We start from the raw sequence: 21,869 nt of genomic DNA on the forward strand, positions 1-21,869 counted from the left end.
CCAGCCCCGGGCAGCTCGGGGGAGGGAATGAGGGCGGGAGGCGGCGCGTAACCGGCTCTAGGGGCGCATGAGCGAGGCTCGCAGCGGGCTGCAGGGAGGCGGGCACCGGGGGAACCGCTCCGCCGGGGCGGGCAGGCAGCCAGCACCGCTCCGGGCCCGGGCTCGGGCCCGCAGCCGCAGGTAACGGTCGGCCGGCGGCAGCACCGCTCCCGGAGCGCCGCTCGGTGCCCGCTGAGGGGAGCGGGGCGGCGCCATTTTGGGGCCGGGCCGGGCTCTGACGCGGCCTCCGCTGCACGGAGCCGCCGGGGTTCCTCGGGCGAGCTCCGCCTGAGGGAGAGGGCTCGCGGGAGGCGGAGACGGGGTCCCAGAGCCCATCGCAGAGCTTCGGCTTCGTGGCCGGTGAAGCGGTTCCGGAGCTGCACCGCCTCAAACCCCAGCCGTGCCCGGGAGCTCCGGGGAGCGGTGCCGGGGCAGCCGAGCCGCCTGCCTGCCCTCGGGTTATCGCTGAGCCGCTGTGGAAAAGCTCCTGTGAGGGTTCCCAGCTTCTCTCAGCCATCGGAGCAGTCCCTCTGCTAGTGCTGAGGTGGGCGAAGTGGCAGCTGAAAGGCTGGCTCGGTCAGCCCCTGACACTCGGTGGCCACAAAGGCAAGGGAAGAGAAAATCCACATCGTAGCCATCACCTACGAGCTTCTCGGTGTGCAGGTGCCTTTCCTGGCCTCCTCATCACTAGGGTAGTTTCTGGGAAGATGTTAAAGTGTCCCCGCTTTCGGAAATGGGCTTTTACTGCTGTGGTATATCTGGGTTATGGAAGCCTTATGAAGGCTTTGACCAATATATCTGGGTTACAGACGATTTATGTAGGCTGTGAACTGCAGTAGGTCTATTTTCTGAGGTAATGGGGGCATGACGAAGTATATCACATCTCTGTTTAATCTCTGACCCCATGTACAGCATCCATGTGTTTAGCCCTTCCCACACATCAACAGGCCTCTTCCTGGGCAAGGGAGGTGGCTCAAACATCTGGGCAAGGACACACACACAAAATGAATTGTGCTGTAGAGTTTTAGATGAAAGGGATACATAATCAGATTCATACTGTATGGCTGAAAGGGTAGATAAATGATTTTGAGCCCCCCTTTCAAAAGTCACATGCCTGTGGCTGAATTTAGTGCCTTGAAGCCAGCACTGAGTATTGACAGGAGGATGGCAGCGATGAATTATTGAATGTGAATTACTTTTCAGTCTTCTGAGTGTTTAGTCCAAGCAACTGAGTCTTAACATGGATTTTACAGAGCATTTTACAGAGGGAAAGGCCTCTACAGGAAGCCACCATTTTGACTGCTGTGCCTAGCTCATCTAAGTCTAGTGCTCTTGAGTTTTGTGCCAGGTTTTTGAGATCTTAAAACATATATTTTCCATATTGACGGGTAGGATGCTGTTTGGCTAAGAGTCTGGAAAATAACCTGATTTACTTTGGTTTTGGTGCTAAGTGAGTTTGTCTGCAGGAAGCACACATTCTCACAGAGTGGGCAATTAAAGCTCTCTTGATAATCAGAGAATATTTCAAGTATGTGTCAAATTAAATGGAGTAGTAAATGTACCAGAGGAATGGGTTGAATGAATTGTGTGTCCTATACATTTCTTCTGGCATGAAGTGGCAAATAGAGGATGGAATTTGCATATTTCTTCAAAGCAATATGTAATAGGAATAGTCTTGAAAGTTAATTAAATGAATTTTCAGCCTGTGTTCTACAGTGGGGTATGATCCATAAATCAGAACAAAATTTCAGCTGCCTGTGAGCTCACCAGTTAGAGAACACACATAAAAGCACAATATACATCCTTTATTGCGTTCAGTAAAGAGTGAAGTACCTCTCTCTTTCTTTTTGTGTGTATGCTGTTATGGCTGTTTCTTTTTCTGCAAGCAAGAGTTTTAATAATTTTGTGAGCACAAACAAGATTTTAAATGCCAGGGAGGACACAAAATGTTCTATCCTGGACTATTGATTATAAGTGTAGATTCAATTTTGCAGTTTGAAATGAAATATTTCTGGAGTCATTTGCTCTCAAGAGAAATCCACAATAAAAGCATCTAATGGAATTTTTGGTGCAAAGGAGTCAGCCTTATTTGTTGCAGCATCCTTAGTACCCATGACCAAGGCTGATGGAGTGACACTCACACTGGCTTTAATGAGTTGCATCTAATCATAGCACGGTCTGCATTGGAATGCCAGAACATCTTCTCATGATGGCATCTTCCTGCATGCTCTGTCTATTCCTGGGCATATGGTGTTCATTGGTGCTTTTAGCCATCCATTCTGTACTGTGCTTTTTCTTTTCTTTTTGAGAGAATTACTTAGGCCTTCTAAAACTTGAGACTAGAATAGGGAAGCATCTGTTCTCTTCAGCATTAACTCTATCCAAGATATTGTGAAGTTATTATATAACACAGATCTTACATTCTTGTGTGTTATTGCGTATGTAGAAGAATAACCGAAGGACTCTGCCTGATTCATGTTAAACCAAATGCTTAAAAGTTGTACTAGGAATTTGCTATTTTTACATGATTTTCATTTTTCTCACGTGCTCAAGCTTAGATTTTATCTTTACTCACTTCAGGAGTGCCTCTGAATTGCAGTCCAGAAAGAAGAAACAATCGTCTTGATTTAAGTTGAACGTTTGTGTGTAAGACTAAGAACAAAGCCATGCCAGTGCTTTCGGAAGACTCAGGTAACTAATCTGCATGCTTTCAAGAGACTGGTGACTGAAAACTCGGTGTACATTTTTCATGCAGGAAATGAATTCATGTTGCAGTTAAATAAAATAACATTAAGATGGCTCAGCTAGATTTCATGGGAGTTACATGAAAGAATATACAAAGACAGTCGAGTATAAAAGGTGGAATTGAATAAAGTTATTAAGATTTCAGGAAATACCTGGTTTCATAAGAATTCTTGAATCCCTGAATGAGCGTATGCTAGTAACCAGGCTCCTATGGACAAACCTCTGTATAACACAGGTTCCTATGCATGCTTGTTAAATATCAGCCCTTACACCTCTGCTGCTTGCTGTGCCACCTGTTATTTTATTTTTTTTTAATCAGCCATGGTCCACCAGGAAAAAACTAATGTTTGTCTGCCTCTGTACACTGCAAGATTGGGATATTGACGGTTTAAGCACTTAGAAAACTAGCCACAAGCTTTGCTTTCAGCTCAGCACCAGGCCTTTTCTTCTCTGGTCAGACCTGACTTCCTAAAAGTTGCCTCAGAAGTAGAAATGGCAGGGTAACACTTGTAAATAAAGTTCCTTGGGAAGCAGAGCTGGTGGCTGTGCAACAAAGGAGGTGGCTCAGTCACCTTGTGAGTCTGCTGTGATGCTGTAATAACTCAAAGTTTGTTAGAAGGCCAGCTGTTACAGGAACAAAGGGAAATGAACAAAGGGAACAAGGGGAAAACTTCAATTGTAATAACTTTAAAAAGTGCATGGTTGTAGTATTTTTTGCCTTAATATATGTTGTGTCTCAAGCTGTATTTACTGCTTAAGAAGGAAGCATTAAAAATGAGTGGAGGTTAAGCACTAATCTATGTGCAAACTTAATAATAACCAAGATGGTACCCAAGTAAATGTAGTTGACACTTAAGTTTGTAATAGAAGGTCCTGTGAGACGTGCCATTTACAAAAGTTCTATTCTGTCTTGAATTTAAACCTAGGTTTACATGAAACTTTGGCTCTTTTGACATCTCAGCTAAGACCTGATTCAAATCATAAAGAGGAAATGGGATTCCTTAAGGACGTCTTCAGTGAAAAGAGTCTCAGCTACCTGATGAAGGTAAAAGTTTACCAATTTACATTTTCCTTACAGGTTTATTTATTCTCTGTTCCCTCAATTTATCAACCATTTGCTTTGGCAAAGCTAACTTCTTATGGCATAGAACTCAGTTCTGACCAGAGCACATATTTATTTGAGCACAAACATGGAGAACATTCAATGAAAATTGAGAAACTTTGTTCAGACAAAAAAATTTCTGCCTGGTGGTGGGTGGTCATGTTGAATTGTGTAATTGGAATCAGATTGGAAGTGCCATTCTTAAGGTTTAGTTGATAGTTGGATTGAGAGCATTTTATAGGTTACTTGATGTGATTGGGCACTGCACGTGCATTTTTGCAATAGCTAAAAAGCTGTGTGAAATGCCTTCATTTTTCTCTTATGCTGCTGAAGTCCTAACAGATCTTTTGGTCTGTGAAACTAAGATTAGCAAAAAGAAGACTCAAAAACTCCTAGACAAAAAAATGACCTCAAGAGAGAATATTTTTCTGATGCTAGTCTCAGAAAAGTTATACATAAAATATTCCATGTATATTTAGGAAGTTTTGTATCTCTCTGTGGTAATATACTCGAATAATCTTTTTTAGATTCATGAAAAACTCCGTCATTATGAAAGACAGAGTCCAACTCCTGTTTTACATAGTGCAGCGGGATTAGTTGAAGACGTGAGTAAAAATTCTTGTTTTCCTTTTTTTCCCCCTTTCTTCTTTAAGCCTTCTCTTCTAACAAATGAAAGCAATTGTGCTCTGTATTTCTCCTCTCTCCTGCTTCCCCTCCTTCTACCTTCCTCCTCCCTGCCCCTTCTCTATCCTCCTAAGCAATCAGCCTAGTGCAAGAATGCTTCCATTGTTTCTCTCTTGTTTGTTTGTTTGTAAGGATTGGGACTCCAGGGTGCATTTTGGTATCCAGGCTTTGTAGGGGTACAGGGAGACTTCTATTGTGTGATGCATGCAGATAATGCTGCCTGGTTATAGAAACAGTGTTAAACTGCTTTATCACAGCGTAAACACAAGAGTGTTGTTTCACATACCACTTGTGAATTCTGTATTGAGTGTCTAGAATTACGGACACCTTTTATTTTCAAGCTGCTCATTTTTATTTTCAAGGTAATAGAAGAACTGCAGACTGCACCAGTGAATAATGAAGAAAAAGAGCTTCTTCAGCTGTTGTCAACACCACATCTCAGGGTAAAAAAAATACACCGCAGACCTTAGTCAAATTCTTTTGCATAACTCCCAACAGTATTCTGTACAGGAAAAGTTACTTTGGGGAGTCTGTAAGAGAAATCAAAAGCCTCCTACAAACTAGTTCTGTTCCACTGTGATTTCCTGCAACAGGCTTTAGAAAGTGAAGGGGATTGAGAAGACACAGTATTAATGCCTGGACTTACTTTACGGATTGACATATGCCACCATATAATTTACATGGTGGGTAAGATAATCACCATTAAGAGAGTCTTTGACTTCCCTCTTTTTCTGAAGTGTATAGACGCAATGAGACAAGTGCAAAGGTGTGTAGACTAAATGAAAAGAGTAACTGACCGATATGACTGAAAAGCATGGGTCAGTTTGTGAGTGAGTTCCTGTCTTTGAAAGTCCAGGAGAAGGGAAAGGAAACAGGCTGTATTCTTCCACTATGTATATTAGTGCTTTGACAGTAGATTAGCTTCTTATTTCTTTTTATTAGTGTAAAAAGAGCAGAGTTTAACACTAAATACAGGTCTTCTCAGTGTTGTAGCTGGAAGACCAATAAGAAATCACTTATTTATGCTACAGGACTTCTGTGTAGGATTTTCCTTAAGATAGCTTTTTGGGGAGTGTTTTTTTTGTATATTTTTTTTTGTTTTTCAATTTGCTGTAATGTCTGAAACATAACTGGAAAGCTGTGATACTCCATTACATTACTGTTTCTGACTTTCTTTAAACAGGCAATGCTTGTAGTACATGACACTGTAGCACAAAAGAACTTTGACCCAGTCCTTCCACCTCTTCCCGATAACTTTGATGATGATTTTGATGAAGAATCAGTGAAAATTGTTCGGCTAGTGAAAAATAAAGAACCCTTGGTATGTTTAAGATAATCTGTGTCTAGTCATACAATTCTGTAGTGCAAAAGAGTTATTGTAAGTACAGAGGAGGTAGGTGAAAGAATCTGAAAAAAATCAGTGTGCTGAAGCTAGTAAGATAGCATGAGAAGAAAACTTTGGTAAACACACCTTCACATCTTGCATGAGATACTTTATAGATATGTGTTCATACCTTAACTTTGCGGGGAGTATGACCTCTGAGGAAGCAGTATATGTTAAAGTAATTATGCTTATTATACCTATTAATTATTTTATTTTTGTAGCTAATGTAAAATGAATACCTTCATTTACATGAATGTCAGTGATGTATGGTAGGAGTATATTTGATGGCTATATGTAAACCGTATATTGATATAATATTAATTTATACAATTGGAAGTGGAAGAATTGATTTCCTAAGAAAAAATAATTGCACTGGGGAAGGGATCTGCTAAAGTGCTTTTTGAAACTGTACATGACAGTAGGTAGTAGAAGAAAGCAGGGACTTGATTCCTGATTAAAGTTTTATATTGTCAGCAGAGCTCGGAAGGAAAACAAACAAATGGAAAAAAAAAAAACCTAATACTTGGTTTTCCTCCCTTTTATGCTTAAAAGGGCTAGCTCTACTGTATAAAGATTCAGAAGACACATAGAGAAAGCTCACTGCAAGGTATTGCTTTGCACACTTGAGTGACTGATCATGACTATAATGTGTAGGTGTGTGATAAACACTGAGCATAGTGGTCAGAAAAAGAGGGTGCACACATCTTCCTGCAATCATTTGAGATGGGCACTAGCAAAAATTGAATAGTGGTGAAAATTGTCAAGGAGGAAGACAAAAACTATAGTGGAAATGAATTCCAATTTAGAAGACGTACTAGCTTACACGTTATTTTGTTGCTTAGTGTATCCTAAGGAAATTTCTTATGATGGTTTCTTTTTTTGGGGGGGGTTATGTTTTATTTCAGGGAGCTACCATCAGAAGAGATGAGCATACAGGGGCTGTGATTGTAGCAAGGATCATGAGAGGTGGTGCAGCTGATCGCAGTGGTAAATTTCTGAAGAAAGGGGGATTTAAAATAGCATTTATAAACTGTTTTAAAATTCCTAGAATCATGCACACACACATGCATTATATACACATACATAGAGCAGTAACTTCTAGCTAAATCTAATGGTGTTTATTTAAATATATGTAGACTGTTTTGTTTAAAAGATACAACTTGCCTAACTCTTCATAGGCAACTGTTAGAGGTCAAGTCTGAACTACTATGTGGGCTCTCTGTGTAGTCAGTGGAGAGAGATGGACATTGCTGGAGAATGAATCATCCCAACAATGTTGGAATGGGTTTCCACTGCTGGAATTGCCTTTCTTTCCCATTGACTCTAAGGGGAGCCTATGTGGTAAGCTCACCTGACAACTGAATTTCAGGTGTCTAATGGCAGGAGAGGCTTCCCTGCGCAGGCTTCAGCATGCTTTCAGATTCTACAGGGTTAATTCATGCAAAGTTTGACCTTTTGTTTTCTAGAAGGTGCTCATCCAGACTTTATTAAATTAAACTGAATTGGCCTTATATGTGATTCATAGAATCCAAGCCTCATGCACTTCTCTAATATACAGGTAATACAATCCCTGAATTAATGAATTACTGTGATGAAAAAATATTAGCTAATTACAGTTTTTTCTTGACTGTTACCATTTCTCATATTAGCATAATCTGATAAATGTAATGCAAAATGACTAGAGCGTGTGCTTAGCATTTCCGTATTTCATCAGTAATCTATTATTTTAATTAGATACATTTTTGTCTAAAAGAGGCACTAGGAAAAATGCCAACAGAGATGGGAGAGGTAGGTTTAAGCCTTAGAAGAAAGGGAGGAAAAGAGATTTTTTTTTTTTTTTTAGTTTTAATCTTACATCTTGATATGCTTGGTGTTTTCAATGTATCGTGAGTTGTTTTCTGTTTGCTTTACCGACAAAGTCTTATAAGTCACTAAGTAGTAGTTAGACTGCATACAAATGCAATATTTCTTACTTACCTGGGTAAACAAACCTAAAACTCGTAAGGGCCTTTTCATGGCTTGTGTTTTTTGTTGTGGTGCTGTTTTGTTTTGTTTTTTTAAAAAAAAACAAACTCCAACAGTGTTTCAGGGACCATGTGGTGTTGATTTGTCAGTTGACAGCCATGTTATTCCTGCCTTTATAGTCAGCAGCTTGTCTCCTGACCTTACAGAATGTGATCGTTCTTAGGAAACTGTTCCGGTTTTGCATTCTTAATGCTGATCCAAATATAAAGACAGTGACTTTTCCAAAGTATCTCACCACATGTGCTCTGACTCCACATTGGTCTCATATGTGACTGTGGTGCGTCAAAAAAAAAAATGCCATGTGGATGAAGAGCACATTGCCAACAGAAACGCTTGGCTGTAGTAGGAAATCCACTAAGCTGAGGGGGAAAAGAAAGGGAGTTATGTGCTATTGACATAGGTCAGACATCAGAGGAGTGGTGCTTTCTGGTCTGTAGACTTACTTTAATTTACTTGTCTTTTCAGGTCTTGTCCATGTTGGAGATGAACTGAGAGAAGTCAATGGTATTGCTGTGCTTCACAAACGACCAGAAGAAATAAGTCAGATTTTGGTCTGCACTGATTTTTGTTTCAAGATCTTTTCTATTGGGTGATCTAGTAAATACAATAGCTGATGAGATATAACCATGAGTTTAAGCTGTATGTATAGAGCTAAAAGATGGAATCCCTGCTTGTCTTTGCAATAAGAGTTGTTCTTCTCACCGTGGATTATTTAGTCCTCTTCTTTTGACTTCAGAAACTTCCATGGAACTGAATCGGTACCAAGTAAGATACAAATATAAAGTTACATGTTGCATTGTCAAGAAAGTCCCCTTCATGCTTTGTTTATGACAAGCAAATTGCAAATTAAAAGTGTGTTCCTAATACAGAAGCAGTTTATTCATAATATGGTATGTTGGGAACCAGAAGGAAGTCAGCTGTGTGTCCGTTACAGCTGCCAGTCTGTTCTGTATTACCAGATTTCTTGAGGCATTGCCAAATTCGTGCTTCAAGCTTCTCTAACCCACAAATATTGATAGCTCTTTCTAAACCTCCACATCTGTGGTCAGCCTGTTGTGTTGCAGAAAGTGTCATAGCTCTTACTCGTCTCTGACTCCCCTCTTGTGGCTTGGTTCCCCCTTGTCTTGGTGTCAAGTGGGGTTAGTGACGCATTAAGAAGAAAAACAGCCCTCAGAGACAGAAGTATTTGGCAACGGTTCCATCACCTGATTTTAATTTTGATCAAAATTATACTGAATAAGGAGAATGACCCCTTTTAAATCAGGAGGGGGAAATCAAACCCATCCTTTGCAATAATGTATAAAGTTTATTTGTGGGGGCCCTGGGATGGTATTCATCTGTCATGTTTTAAATGCCTGCAATGTAATTGTTTCCTTTTCATGGTTTATTTCTGAGGAAGAACCACAAATATTTATCCAAGCTGATTGTATAGCTTTTTAATCTGTACAGAACAACAGGCTTCTATGGGACACGGTTCATCTCATACAAAGGAATGTATCTAAAAATAGATTAGATAAACCTATTGTAAATTTCCAAGCACCTAGAAGCACTTTTAAATTTACTGTAGCAAATAAGTGAAATTTGTTAGCAAAGATGTTTAGAATGAATGTAGATGTCTATATTTGCACCCTGAGCAGTGAGCAAGAAGAGCTGCTATCTGTGAAAACAAAAATATTTTTAAATGGTGTATGTCAAAAATATTTAGGCTGCAAAAACTTAAGTTTGTATCAAACTTTAAGCCACAGAAGTTTTTCATGACATATGAACTGTAATCCAGAAATTAATTTGGTTGCTAAAAGGAAATGAGGGAATTTTAATGCACGTCTTATTATGTTCTAGCTAAGGAGTTACTGTCGATGAGTGTCTCCAATAGGGAAGACACTGTTTTGGAAGATTCATGGAACATCATGATAGCCTCTATAATGAAGTTAAATAGTAGGTTAGCTTTGCCTGTTAAAGTTCTGAGAAGAATAGAAAGGCACTTACTCCTAAATTGGAAATTGAATGGTTTGCATTGTGTCCTTATTGTGCTTTCAATGTTTAAAAAAACACATAAAAAATAAAAATCTCTTTTTCTCAGGCTCAGTCTCAGGGATCAATAACATTAAAAATAATTCCAGCCGTTAAAGAAGAAGATCGTCTAAAAGACAGCAAGGTATGTAACTTGGTGGAATACTGAAGCACAGTTTTCATACTTGCATTTACAGGGATGCCAGTATTTTCTAAGATTCCTGCTGATTCAGTGAGGGGCAGCACAGAATTAGACCCATAATCTAACTAAAAAGATAGTAGGGCACTTTCTTGACGTAAAAGATAGTGCCATCTTATTCAGTATAATTACTTAGATGACTTCTGTCTTCTTTATCTTGGCACATGCTCATTCGTAGCGTTTCTGAAATCTACCCTCTTGGTTTGGTTCACGTAATTAAAGCCAGTGTTCATGCCAGTCTCCTCTTACCACATCCACTCTTATCTGTCCGTTATCTCTGGGCATTTTGCCACTCACTTGAGATAAAACAGATCTACCCATGAGCAGAGCTGCATTCATCATCTGACCACGTTAGGTCATGGCAAACTTCAGTACACCTCTCTGAGTGCTTCATTTGGCCTCCTTGATCAGCAATGACGAACTGTTCAACTCATCCCTTCCAGGATTCCTCTGTCAACCTCTGTTGCTGCTTCCCTGCTCTCAGTTGATGAATTTTTCCTTGAAGTGCCTCAAATTACTTATAAAAGTGGTTCTGCTTTGATGTGTTAAGTAGTGGCAAGATGCAAATCAAAAGATGAATAGTAGATTTTGATGCGTTAAGAGAACGTTCTAAAGACAGCCTTTATAATAAGGCTACTTTGCCTTGAATCCCTCTTTACTGTTTTCTCTTTCCCCTTAATTTTTTCTTGCTTGTTGTGTTTTGTACTTACATAGACTGTGAAATGTGCTTACTTGGGACTTTGACTCTTGAGTCTCATGTTCCACGGTGCCAATACATAATGACTGGGTAGATGCTTGAAAGTTAGTTTATTTTTCTGCATAGGCAAGTAAGTCAAAATACAGGAGCAACTTGCTGGGATTCAATATTTTTGAGTAGCACAAGGCATAAAGGAGAGATGGAGAGCGTATAGTTTCCTAGTTAAGGATGTGTTAGGAGAGTGCCTTCTAACAGCAGTTTGAAATTCCAAATAGGACAAGAAGAAAGGATATGTTGCTTTCTTTTGAAGGTGTTTATGAGGGCCCTTTTCTGCTATAATCCCAAAGAAGACAGAGCCATTCCCTGCCAAGAGGCTGGTCTGCCGTTTAAGAGACGACACATCCTGGAAGTTGTAAGCCAAGATGATCCTACATGGTGGCAAGCAAAGCGTGTTGGAGACACCAACCTCAGAGCAGGCTTGATCCCCTCAAAGCAGTTCCAAGAAAGGTCTGTCAGTGAACATTACAAGCTTTTTTTTTTTTTTTTTTTTTTTTTCCTTATTTTTCTTTAACTAACCATATGGTGTCCCACATTTTTATGTTGCTTTTGTTCACAGGAAATGAAGGGCAGGATCATTCTAGGGAGAATAGCAGATGCTTAGAGGAAAGTGCTAGAAGGCTCCATCTTCTCCAATTATATAATAAACTTCCTAGCTTTTTGGGGATAGTTTGTAACCGGCTTATGCTTTGTAGCATGACAGAAGCACTTGCGAAACATATTAGAAATGAAATGTGGAATATCAGTCTCTTGAGCTTCTTGCCTAATAGAGACATTGTATTTTGCAAACTTGTGCTTCCATAGTATGAGGAAATACTGATTTATTCTAACAGTTCTGAATTTAATGCATTAAATGCATTAAATAGTTGGTTGTTTGTTTGTTTTTATTAAAAAAAATAAAAAAATGTATCTGGTGTTTCATCTGGCTCCTAAGAGTGTCTTTAGCTTAGACCCAGGTATCTGCAGCTAGAAGCTTTCTCTGTTTTCACAGCAGGATACATGTAACTTGTAAAGCAGTAATATACCCAATGTCTTATATTTACAGTAGTAGGGGATTTACAGATTTAAGAAGGAATCTGATTTTGGCCTCTGGTTTTATTATGTGATTCTTACTCCAAATTGCTGCTTGTATCTTCTCTGGACTGTGCATGTTGAATCAGAGATGTTTTTTTTTTCCAAGGAGAAGTGCCATTTTGTTCTTTATTTTCAGTGCTATATGTATAATGTATAAACTCTATAATTCTGAACATAAATGGCTAAATTGTGATTATTTTCTATTTAGACGACTGACTTACAGAAGAACTATAGGCACTCAGCAGAATCCCAAAATTGTGAAGAAGCCATTATGTAAGTTCCTTAAGCGATGTCTTAGTTGATGCTGACTTAGCAGTAATTTTTTCTGATTTCAATAATGATGCTTTTCAACATGTTTTGTGTAATCTGTCACTGATTGATTTGCATGGATATAAGCTGCCACATGGGAGGATTTAGCTTTGAGCTTTATTCAGTGCTGCGGGTGCCTAGTGTTTTAAAAAATGGTCATGGCTGACTGTCTCTTTCTGCTCTAGAACACGAGTCTGTAAATGTTTTTTTTAGGTGCTGTAAAATTTGTTAGTGTTCACATCTTTCCACAGTTTGAAACTTGAAAGCTGCAAAAATAACCCAGTGCACACTTCTTCAAATTCATACGTTAGTACATGAAATGACTGAGCTCATAGGAAAACAAACTGGGGCTTTAAGGAGGATAAAAGCCATTTGAGCTGTCAATACCATCTGCATTTCAGGCTACAGGAAGAGTTCAGCTTTACTGGTCCGTTTCTTAGCGTTACAGAGATGGTCTTAGGCTTTAAAAGGGTTCTTGTTTACAGCTCTGAAGCCTCTGTCAGTGAATTATTCACACAAAACCTGCCACTTGTGATGAAATTGATAGTGATGAAAGGCAGGAAGCATTCTATTATCCCAGAATACAACGTTACTCTTGCTCTTAAGGTACTTCAGCCCAGCTATTACTGATGTGTGGGAGAGCCATGAGAAGCCCAACTGTGCTAGGAGTGCCACCCTCATGTAGACTAGGAATCTGGAAAGCGTCCCTCTTCAATGACAGAAGCCAGCTTCTGCCCCATGATGCTGGTGTATCTCATGAAGAAATACTCTTATGCTATGATGCTGAGTGAAGATGCTCAACCTAATTATAACATTGCATTATTCATTCGATTGAAGCTTTTCAGTATTAGTTTCCATTACATTCAATGTTAGGAGGCATGTAATGGGGATTGTTACTTAGGCAGACGTTTTTGAGACAATTAAGCAGACAAATGGTTTTAATACTAAATTATTTTTTTACTACTAAATTTTAGCATAAAGGTCTTTGATCAGTTGGTAAGGATATATTACTGCGTGGGTTTTTTTTGAGATATAAAAGCCTGATAAGCAAATCAGACCTAAAGAACCTTCCTTAGCATGCCCTCTAATTCTACACAATTATTTGTCAGTCTGTAATCATATCGACTCTGTCTTTCATGCTAACTGCAGATGATCAGTCTTCTGATAAAGGTGGGTACTCTCCTAACTCATTTTCTCTCTGAATGTAAACAAATCTAAAAGGTTTGGTAAGACCCCAAGCAAAGGGAGTAGTAGACATAGCTTATTCCTACAGCAGTTTCTTCCTTATATATTACTTAAACTAATTTAACTTGGATTGGCTTAGGTAATCCAAAGCTGGTTGTCCTCATTTGGGAATTATAAGCACTCAGTATTGATCTTAGGATTTCAGTATAGTGTTTTGCAGCTAAGGATCATGCTTTCATTTTTCATAATTCAGGGGCCTTGGAGGTAGTAGGTAGTAGTTGGGAGGCATTATTATTTATTTTTTTTTAACCTAAATATGCATCATCATATTATTATTATTTTGTGTTGGCATGTGTATGATAAAAAGCGTGGTATCATTGCCATTTTAGTAAAGAATAACTCAACAGTGATAATTTAACTTAATCAAAATGAAGACATTTAGAGAAGTTATTTTGGTCATCTCTGATTACCCTTCTTCAAGTCCAAATATCTTTGAAAAAGTCAGAAGAGGCAATGTAATCGTATCCATTTATAAATCCGTTCATTAAAATAGAGCTGTGTTTGTGGAGTCTTCTTGTTTTACTTAGTCTGAAAAATACACTTTTCAACAGCAGCACTGGTCAAACATAAAAGCTGAAGGGTATAAATTCTGGAGACCATAAATACCGAGACATACAATAGTATTGTGCAATATTGACATAGAGGTTGTTGTTGTTGTTTTTAATAGAAAATACTAGGTAAGGCAAATACTTCTGTGTGTGTGTGATTCATATTTGTGTTAGAAAACAGTATATGCATATAATGCTGGATATAAAAATTTTCCTTTCCTCACCAACCAGCCAGATGCATACAGAAGGCACTGTTTAAGCTATCTCCTTCCTCTTCTTTCTCCCTCCTCTTCCCTGTGCCCTCCCCACCTTCTTTTGTTGCAGAGGACTGTGACTGTGAAGGATATTTCAATGGACATTACATAGGTGAGAAACCAAAATTCCCTTCCTTTTCCCTGTAAGAAAAAAACCCAAACAATTAAAAAGAAAAATTATTTAAAAAGATATTTTTCAAAAATAATTAAAAAAAAAAAAATAAAAAAAATCTACATACATAAACATTTCATAAACTAGATTATTTTTGTGTGAAGGTGCTTGGTTTTCTACCTGATAAACAGATTTGTCATGGATTAGATTAGCATACGTGCAGTGATTTGATCTTTAAAAAAAAACAAACTATGAGACTAACTCGTATTCAAAGACTGTAGCTACTAACTGAACAGGAAGTTTAGATAAATGAAGACATGGTTTTAGTGTTTCTTATGTTTTTTCCTCTACAGCTGGTTTACGCAGGAGCTTTAGATTAAGTCGTAAAGAGAAGGAGAACAATCTGAATGACACAAAGCAAGCAGATCAGGCAGATGCAACAGAGTTCCTAACGTATGAAGAAGTCACAAAATATCAGCAGCAGCCTGGTGATCAACGGAGGCTGGTTGTTTTGATTGGTAAGATACAGAATTGGTTCAAATTTTTAATATACTTCCTTCTTCCCATTTTTACGCCCACTCCAAGAGATTTTAATTTTTTATCTATTTTTTAAGATACCTATTTTTGGTCAGCATTTGTTATCGTCTCTTAAGTGACAATCCTTTAAAACACAAAAGCAAACAAAAACACCTCACCAAATCCTTCAAGAAATAATGACACAGGACTGTGTAATTTGCCTGATTCACTTTCAGTGTTGGGGTCTGCTTCTCAAACATGCAAGCTTATGCTGTCAGAACAATAATGAAAAGCTGGATGTTGGACAGAATTACCTATCAAAATTTTGCATGTAATTCTAATTCAGTGTGCTTAACAGCTTTTTGCTTAGCCAGTTTTCTGGAGAAAATCAAGCGTATCATACAACACTGACTGCTAGTATTAAAGATTTTCTGATTTACCGCCTGACAAATGTTTGTCCAAAAGCTGTCAAGGATTCGATTTGTTCCTGATAATATTCTTCAAAGTAAAATGTGGCAGGTCATGAGGTGTTTCATGGACAAGTTTCTTCAAGAACTCTCCTGTATTAGATTGTTTGTGTAAAACAGATTTATTTATTTTTTTTAACAGTATTTCATTCCCCACAAAAATCTGTAAGTCATTTCTATTTTATTAGGTTGCTTGGGGGCCAAATTAAATGAGCTCAAGCAGAAGGTTGTGTCAGAGAACCCACAGGAGTATGGTGTTGCAGTTCCACGTGAGTCAAATTTACTGACATTTGTGTGTTGCCGCTTTATCCCATAAATTCTGTTTAATAGTGTAGCGCTAGTTGCATTGATGAATGGTAATTTGTATTTCAAATGTTGATTATATGCATATTTCATAAGTAGTTAAAATTATTTTCTCATTGTAATAAACCATGCTTGCCTTTAATAGCTGAGTAGATGATTATATAACTCGATGCATATGCAGTCTGGAATTTTGTCAACTCAGTTGTTTTTTTAACTGTGTTTTTCCAAATGAATAGATTGCATTTTTCTCAAGGCACATTAAAAAAAAAATAAAATAAAAAAGAGAGAAATTAAACACAGAAGCTAAAAATAAGATTGTAAGCTGCAAAAAAGGAACTTATGTGGAAAAGCTAATATCTTACGATTCAGCCAAAACAATGCAGTATTCAGTATATTTGTTTAAAAGAGGATGATTTTTCTTCAAAATGTAATAAACTACATTTAAAGAGAGCAAAAAACAATTAATATGTACAGGGGAAAAAAAAGTCAAAACTTTTACAAGGTTTTGAATTGTTGATTACTGTATCTAGTCTGTTCATACGAGCCAGTTGCAGTGATAGAGGAACAAGATGCTTTTGAAATTTAAAAAAAAAAAAAAAAAAAAAAAAGACATTGAGGGCATTGTTGATAAAGGACTGTTAGGCAGGTGTTCAATCACGTGAGTAATTTTTACTTGAATCTAAACGTGCACACAGAAAAGACCAGACATTACTTCCATGCCAGGTATAGATTTCTAGAATGATCACCAAAGCTTCTCCTATATTAATAACAAATATTAAATGAAACAATGTCAAAAGCAGGGGATGTACATAATTGTGCAAGTTTCACAGAAGTGTGGGAATGGTGCTGACAGTAAAGGAAGCATTCTGAGTCTGCTGCTGACAGATCAAGCTGCTCTTCTCCTGCATTAGCAGGGAATCAACTGAGCTGTAGCAGGAAGGCTTAAAGGAAACAGTTCAATGGGAAAAACGTCAGGGAAAGGTAGAGATGAAATAATAAAGGTAAATCAAAAGTGGTCTACCTATAATGATTTTCTACTAAATGTGTCATTCTTGGTCTACAAACTAATAATGTTACAGTTTTTGTCTTAATATAAATTCAAGGAATGTAAATGGGTAGGAAAATCTGACTTGTCTCCTATGTTTTGCTTCCTCTCTATTCTAGATACAACCAGGTCAAAGAAAAGTCATGAGAAGGAGGGGGTAGAATACAATTTTGTCTCTAAGCAATCATTTGAGACAGATGTGCAGCAAAACAAGTGAGTTAATTTTAAAATACTGACATAATTAGCAACATTTTTAAAACATGTTCAATTACATTTCGTGTAATACAAATACCAAAATCAGATGTAAACTTGGAGAAGCTGTTTGAGAAGGGTTCCACTTGCCAGTAAAGGTTTTTACTCAGTTTGGACTCTTAGTATGAACCCAGAAATCTAGTAAGAGACGATTCAGAAACAACAAAGGAGTGGTAGGAAGACCAAAAGTTAGAATCATAAGTTATATGATTGGTCAGAACTGAATCTAGTGAAAGTAACAGATAATTAGTTGGTCCTACTCTATCCTCTGTTTAATGTGAAAGATAGCATTGAGGAATTTTATTTGCAATTCCACTTTAAAGTGAATTGTAGACTAAATTTGTGCATGTAAAGGACTTTCTGGAAGATGAATTATGTTTCCTAGAAATGCAGATTTTGGCTAGTATCCCAGAAGAAGCTAAGTCCATATCCTTGTTGGCCTTGCTCTGTTTAATGTGAGAAACAAGTTTCTTCTGTTTGGCTTGAACATCAGTCAACTGAATTAATGCAGCTTCTTCCCCTGCTGTCAGTAGTGCTGATTCACTATTAATGACATGTGAAGAAGACACTTGCTACTAAGCAACCAGAAGGAAAAAAATAATTGGAAAAAAAATGCTTTTTTTCCAGACTTCCCTCCTCCCATGTATTTAACTACTGTGACTTTGGGAAACAACTGTCAAATGATGAAAGTTTAATATACTTTCTGGACAGTATTTAATTATTTTTTTTTAACTTTTTAGATTTGTGGAACATGGAGAATACAAAGAAAACCTGTATGGCACAAGTCTTGAGGCAATCCGGTCTGTGATGGCCAAAAAGAAGGTTTGTTTGGTGGATGTGGTACCCGAAGTAAGTTCTGCAGTTTATTTTAAGGAAAGCAAATGTTTCTTATTAGGCTGCCAGCCTAAGTAACGAATGTTGTTCACTGTTTGTGGCTACTCGCTCTGCAGAGAGCAATGATGATCTTGGAACGTGCATTTCTGACAGGTGGCCTGGCTGCTAGCTGAGCAGAATAGGGCTCTTCAGAAAGCAATGAACTGTGTACAGTTACTAGATGCCTAGATGATACAGCTCACTGTGCGGTTTTATCTTGCTGTAGGAGAAGTGCACATTTCTGTCCTAGCCTGCTGAAGTCCCAGTCCGTGTTTACAGCATGGATGATTATTTTTTTTCCATTCTTGTTCTTTCTTATTACTACTGAAACACTGCTAAAGTTGTAACCAGTATACATACTAAGGCATAGCACGCTAATCTTTCTTTGAAATTCTGATGCAGATCCTGCAACAAGTCAGGAAAAGACTTCTAATGTTATCTCAGATAAATTACAGATTTAAAATAAGTGTTTGTTACAAACAGTAACTTATCTGTCAAACCCATTTTTTGTCCTTTTCTCAATGTTTATGGCTATGTCTTTGTTTTGGAAATTGCAGATCAAAGCAGGGTGTGTGTGCAGTTAGACCGTGCTCCAGGAAGCATACATATGCTTGTAATACCTTACAGGGCACTGACATTAATTTTTCTCTTGAAGAGCAAGAGGTTATAGTGGTCAGATGTATACTGCACAGGACTTAATATCATAGTGTGTACAAGTGAAATCATTGATCCCAGCTTGAGCAGATCATTGGCATTCTATGCAGCAATAAATACAATATGGATTGACAAAAAATATCTGTTCACAGGCAGTGAAACACTTGAGGACTGCTGAATTTAAGCCTTATGTTATCTTCGTGAAGCCTCTCATTCCAGAAAAGAAAAAAAATGTCCTAAAATCTCCAGTGTCAGAAGAAATCTCAACGCCCTTCGTAAGTATTCTAACTTTACCTTTGAAACACGAAAGAGGTATTTGGGCTAGTATTTCTATTGTATGGAAGAGCACCTCTTCCATTACAGGGAGCGTCATAGTTAGGCACTAAGTAGGTCCTGTGGACATCCAGCCTGTCAGATGGAACTTTAAAATGAGGTTTTGGACTCCCCTAAAACTTGACTATATAAGTAATGAGAACACACAAATTAATGAGAGCACATCTTACATGTGGATCTGTGTATGTTGGTGAAGGTTGCAGCCTTGGAAGATGCTACTGAATTCAGATAAACAGCTTTTCAGCTTTAGAAAAGTACAATTTCCAGATGTTAGGTTAGGCAGCACTTCTAATTTTGTAAAATGTTGCATTAGTATCTTACTTCCCTCTTGTAACATGTTTCTTCCCCCTCCCTAACATGTCTTGAATTTTTGAAACAGCCTGCCAAATTCCAGCTGTGGCATACGTCTCCTTAATCTCAGTTGTAAGATTTTTACATACCCTTTCCTAGTGGTAGCAGCTCTTGTTTCGTTTCTTTCAAAGTACTGATTTAGTGTGCTAGTATACTTAAAATGTTGATAATTAATTAAAGAAGCTTACTGAAAACTTTGTTTTATCTTTTTGTGTTGATCAGCAGGATGAAGAACAGCAGGAAATAATTAATTCAGCAACGTTCATTGAAGAGCACTATGGCCATTTGATTGACACTATACTGGTGAAAGAAGATGTCCAGAGTGCATGTAATCAACTTAAAACTGTGTTAGAGAAGCTAAACAAGGATTCCTTTTGGGTGCCAGTCAACTGGGTTAGGTCATAGCTTGCTATCATCTGTTTAAAGGAAAAAATTGTATAAAAAGTATCTTGTAAATATATGGATTAGAGAAGGGAAATATGTCAGATTTGGTTCAAAACTGCCATTCTATCTAGAAAGTAATACATAAAGACTGTGGAAAAAAATGAAAGTCGGAAGCTGACACTGCCCCCTTGAATTGGAATCCTGAGTAGCAGCTGTCATTTAAAAGTGCGTACTCAGCCTAAACAGATGAGTAAAATGGACTGGAGTAACTTTTAGACTGTAAATACTGCATTTTATAAGGTAAAAATTCACAGAGGGTCCCGTGCTTCCAGAGCGTTTAAGCAGGGCCAGGACATTAACCAGCTGGAAGTTTCAGTCTTCGGTGATGCTTTGTGTGGCAAGGTACGTCTGAACAAGGTACTTTTCCAGGAACAAATCTACCTACAGAACAAGCTACTTCAGGTAGGTGGGAGGGATATTCTCTGGAGAGTGCTTATATCCTGTCAGTTACTTAAAAGTTCAGCGGACTTCCTTGCACTTAAGATCACTGGTTGCAAATCCTTTCCAGTCAGGCAAAAAACCTAGATCAGCTATGTAAATTGTATATGTGTTAGCAGCTGAGAAATGGGGTGGTTTTGTTTGTTGTGGGTTGTTTTGTTTGTTTGTGTTTTTTAAGCCCAGCCTACACTTCCCAGTGCTTCTGGCTGTCTTGCAGAGTTAGTAATTAGTATGCTCATCCATGGCTTATGCCCACTTTTCCCAGTCTCTTCCTAATGACACAGGACAAATGTAAAGCAACCTGTAAACAAACCTACGTGACTAATCGATCTCATAAACCAGAGACATTTCTTTAGTCTACATTAAAATCGCATAACAATGTAAAATAGGACTTTAAGAAGCTTATTTTCTACAAGGTATCTTTGCAAATGCCACCTACTTGGGTACCACATGGACAGCAACATAGCAGCTCTGAAGGGCTGCAAAAAGGAAGAGGCAGAAGTACCAAGCAGGTGAGCTACAGCACTGAATAATTATTCTTCCAGCACTTATGAATACCTTTGTTTGAAATCAGGTAAAGGCTTACAGAGCATGTTGTTGTCAACATCAAGTCCTAAGAGGAAATCTTAACTGTTAGAGGGCTTTGCAGGTATTGCAGGAAATGCGAATATGAAACCTGTATAGTTATTTTTAGGTGGGCAAGACGAAGAAAACACAGCAAGATCATTCTGGAAGTGCCTGTACCTTTTAGTTATTTGATGAATGTGTGGGTCTTGTGCAGGTGTGTTAGCTGAAACTTGTTCCTGTTTTCTATTGCCTCTTGAGTTCTGATCTTTCCTATGTACTATGCCCTTTAACAACACCTTCTGGTGCACCAGTCTTATTCTTTTAATCTTAACAGTATGATGTTATTCTTGGTCCAGTGCATTCAGCAAAACTAACACCATTGCTTATTAAAAACGCATTTCTTACATACCAGTGTCACTGAATCTACGTTAACTCCAGCCCGGAAAAGTTGTGCATCCATCCCCAAACCTGTGCGCCCTGGCAACTTCTGTGTATCATCCTGCAAGGATAGTGCTTTTCACAGTCTGGTAGATCTGTTCTGGCTTGTCAGAGTAGATATGCTGCCAGATTTGTGGCCTCTCGCCAAATGCACAAGGATTCCTTCACACACTGGTGGCCTGTCAGCTCTGCCAGTAGGTTGCTATAATCTTGGCCCAGCACAGCCACCAAAGATAATGTGACGTATTAGAGGCACACTGACAAATCTAGTGACAGATGTGCCTTCATCCTGTGAAAATCTGAGTGTAATATTTTAAAACTATTTAAGTAACAGCATCTCAAACTAAGTAGATTTATGAAAGTATCAAATAGGCAGATTGATCTCACCATAGATTTATATTGCAGCTTATACTTGGTTGTTTTTTCCTTTTCTTTACAGTCTGCAAAACATCAGATTGTTTAGAGAACAATTTAAAGAAAAAGAGGTAAGACAAAGGGTCAGAATTCACTTAAAGCAATGTTACTATCTAACATCTTAGCATATTCCAAAGGACTAGTGATAAATAATTTAGTTTATGATCTAACATAGTCTAATAGTGAGATGTGCAAAGAATGCAAATACATAAGTACAGTTGAAGTTACATTAACTGAAAATTTAAGATGTTAAGATATACTACAGCTGTTAAATATAAACTAAAATATTC

At 38.1% G+C, this 21,869-nt stretch overlaps 1 protein-coding gene across 4 annotated transcripts; it reads left to right on the forward strand.

The window, feature by feature from the left end:
- Nucleotides 1–62: 62 nt before the first annotated feature.
- Nucleotides 63–21,133, forward strand: MPP3 (MAGUK p55 scaffold protein 3). 4 transcript variants are annotated; one of them, XR_014685539.1, is made up of 20 exons: nt 63–180; nt 2,620–2,730; nt 3,711–3,829; nt 4,414–4,491; nt 4,933–5,013; nt 5,754–5,891; nt 6,860–6,941; nt 8,445–8,530; nt 10,060–10,134; nt 11,196–11,392; nt 12,225–12,289; nt 13,475–13,495; nt 14,443–14,484; nt 14,838–15,002; nt 15,656–15,736; nt 16,935–17,028; nt 17,808–17,916; nt 18,747–18,869; nt 19,501–20,124; nt 20,577–21,133. XR_014685539.1 is itself a non-coding variant. In XM_084496459.1 (19 exons), exons 2-19 carry the CDS (start codon nt 2,706–2,708, stop codon nt 19,681–19,683), a joined length of 1,764 nt encoding a protein of 587 aa, XP_084352585.1. In that variant the 5' UTR covers nt 63–180; nt 2,620–2,705; the 3' UTR covers nt 19,684–21,133. The 4 variants fall into 4 exon arrangements, 3 of the variants coding, with proteins under 3 accessions (XP_084352585.1, XP_084352587.1, XP_084352586.1); XM_084496459.1 differs by having other exon boundaries at nt 19,501–21,133; XM_084496461.1 differs by having other exon boundaries at nt 19,504–21,133.
- The last annotated feature ends 736 nt before the right edge of the window (nt 21,134–21,869 follow it).

This window comes from Aythya ferina, assembly GCF_964211825.1.
Source record: "Aythya ferina genome assembly, chromosome: 23".
NCBI classification, from domain to species: domain Eukaryota; kingdom Metazoa; phylum Chordata; class Aves; order Anseriformes; family Anatidae; genus Aythya; species Aythya ferina.

Coding starts and splice junctions, on each gene's coding strand:
- MPP3 (XM_084496459.1), top strand. CDS start 2,706: ATGCCAGTGCTTTCGGAAGACTCAG. Junction 6,942..8,444: donor TGGTGCAGCTGATCGCAGTG/GTAAATTTCTGA, acceptor TTGTCTTTTCAG/GTCTTGTCCATGTTGGAGAT. Junction 12,290..13,474: donor AATTGTGAAGAAGCCATTAT/GTAAGTTCCTTA, acceptor TGCTAACTGCAG/ATGATCAGTCTTCTGATAAA.